Source organism: Aptenodytes forsteri, unplaced genomic scaffold (genome assembly GCF_000699145.1).
Source record: "Aptenodytes forsteri isolate BGI_AS27 unplaced genomic scaffold, ASM69914v1 Scaffold168, whole genome shotgun sequence".
NCBI classification, from domain to species: Eukaryota; Metazoa; Chordata; class Aves; order Sphenisciformes; family Spheniscidae; genus Aptenodytes; species Aptenodytes forsteri.
In genome coordinates this window covers 312000-314107 of record NW_008796047.1, presented here as the reverse complement: position 1 = coordinate 314107, position 2108 = coordinate 312000, and the positions used below count along the sequence as shown (strand labels likewise).

At 70.2% G+C, this 2108-nt stretch overlaps 1 protein-coding gene across 1 annotated transcript in view; it reads right to left on the bottom strand.

Annotated features, from left to right (window-relative positions):
- The window catches only part of LGI3 (leucine rich repeat LGI family member 3), a 4476-nt gene extending 3445 nt beyond the window's left edge, over positions 1–1031 (bottom strand). Inside the window, exon 1 of the mRNA XM_009286183.1 lies at positions 820–1031. Coding sequence (XP_009284458.1) covers positions 820–1031 — 212 coding nt within the window. The remainder of the gene's footprint in view (positions 1–819) is intronic.
- Positions 1032–2108: the final 1077 nt, after the last annotated feature.

Here is a 2108-nt window from a genome sequence, read left to right as displayed (position 1 = left end):
GCGAGACGCGAGACGAAGCTTCAGGGCGAGAGGGGACGGCAGCAGGGAGGCTCTGCCACCCCGTGCCCTTCAGCGCTGTCCTTGCTGTCACCCGGTGCATGCCAGTGCAGACCCCCGCAGACCCCGCTCACCACGGAGGGGTGCTGGGCGCGGGGCGGGCAGCCCGTGGGAGAGAGGCCCCAGCAGCAATCCTGCCTGCTGGTGGTGGCACGGAGGGGACAAGGCGCTCGGCCCCACAGCAGCCCCCGGGGGCTGGCACCCACCCCACACATGCCCACGCCCTGCGGCACCCCCTGGCCCGAGTGCACACGCATGCACACACACATGCACACACATGCACACGCATGCACGCACAGAGCTGCATGCGTGCACGCACATGCATCCACCACACGCACGCTTGCATGCCCGTAGAAGGCTCCGGTGTGCCGCTGTGTCCCCAGGGACCGTGCATCAGGACCCGCCAGCCGTGTCCCCTTGGGGCTCTGGTCCCCAAGGTCACGGCAGACGGAGAGCACGGCGGGGACGGGCTGCAGCCCTGCTCTGTCCGTCACTGATGGATGGCTGTGTGTGCAAGGAGACCTGCCACCGCCGCAGGACAGCAGGACACGGGGACCAGTCCCAGGGTGTCCCCAGCCCTCTCCTTCCCCCAAGAGACCCCCACACTGCCCGTACCCCACACCACCACGTGTTCACCCCCCCGATGCAGCACAAAGAAAGAGGCTGTCCCCGCTACCCTGGGGCAGCCAGCAGTCCCTGCCAGCCCTGCACACCGGGGATGTGACCTGCTCCCCGTCCCCATCCCACTGCCTGGGTACTCACAGCGAGATGACTTCGGGGGGTAGGTTCCTGGGCACGGCCTTGGAGTCCACACAGAAAGCTGTGTCCCGGGTGCAGGAGCAGCTCGGGGGGCAAGGGGGCGGCCGGGGGGGCCGCCGACACCCCGCCGGCAGCCAGAGCCAGGCCAAGGTGAGGAAGAGGAGGAGAACAGAGAGCTGGCCCCTCAGCATCCTCCTCCCGCGCCGCAGCTCCATTGCCCTGGCCTAGCCCTGCTCTCTCCCCCGGAGCTGGTCCCTCTCCTCCTGCTGTGCCCGGGAGCTGCGGCAAAGCCTTTTCCTCTCCTCCTTCCCCGGAGATTTCAGTGTGGAGGGGAAGCGATGGTGGTGGCGGAGGCTGCCGGCGCCCGACCCGCTGCTCTGCAGCGTACCATGCTCCTGTGCTGCGGGAAGGAGGGAGGGAGGGAGGGAGGGAGGGATGCGGCTGAGTGACAGCACAAGCATCCGTGTGGACGCGTGTCCTCACCAGCGTGCGGGCGTGCAAACGCAGGGGTGCACGCTGCGGGGTGGCCACTGGCAGCCGGGTGCTCTCGGGGTGCACCGGGATGGGGGATGGGAGGGTACCCGCAGGGGTTTGCAGGGGTGATGCCACCGCAGCTCTCCTGCCCCGTTGCTTCGCCCAGGTGCCCTTGCTGCAGCGCTGCCCGCGACAGCTCCCTGCCTGGCCTGGCAGCAAGCGCTGCCGGGTGGCGGGAGGCACCGGGCACCCGTCCGTCCCGTCCCAGGCACGGCGCTCCCGGCCAACAATGAGCCCAGCCAGCTCCTTCCCCACGCTGGGGGGGCTGCAGCTGCCGGTGCACAGGGCCGCAGGGACCAGGGGTGCAGCACCCCGGGGGTTGCGTGCTAAGGGTGCCGGGTCCTCAGCCAGAGCCCGGTACTGGGTGTGGAGAGCGGGCACGCTCTGCCCGCCTGCTGTTTGCCTTGGCTTCCCCCACGCTGCCGGCCAAATGCCAGGAAAGGGCCCTCGGAGGCCTCACGCCCCCTCCTCGGCTCCTCTCCGGGCTCAGCAAACAGAGCACAAGTGGCACCTTGGCAGCCGGGGCAGCCCCCGCCTCCTCCCACCCACCCGGGGCCCCTATAAATCCCCCTGGCTCCGGCTGGCAAAGGGACAGGAGCCGCGTGGCGAGGGAGGGCGAGATGGACGGCAGCTCCAAAGAGGCACTGATGGAGGAGGCGCCTCCGGTAAGGAGCACCCATCACCCAGCCCGAGGAGCCGGCGTGGGGCTGAGCGCCAGCCGCCTTCCCCAGCCCCACGCCGGCCGCCCTGGCGGCGGC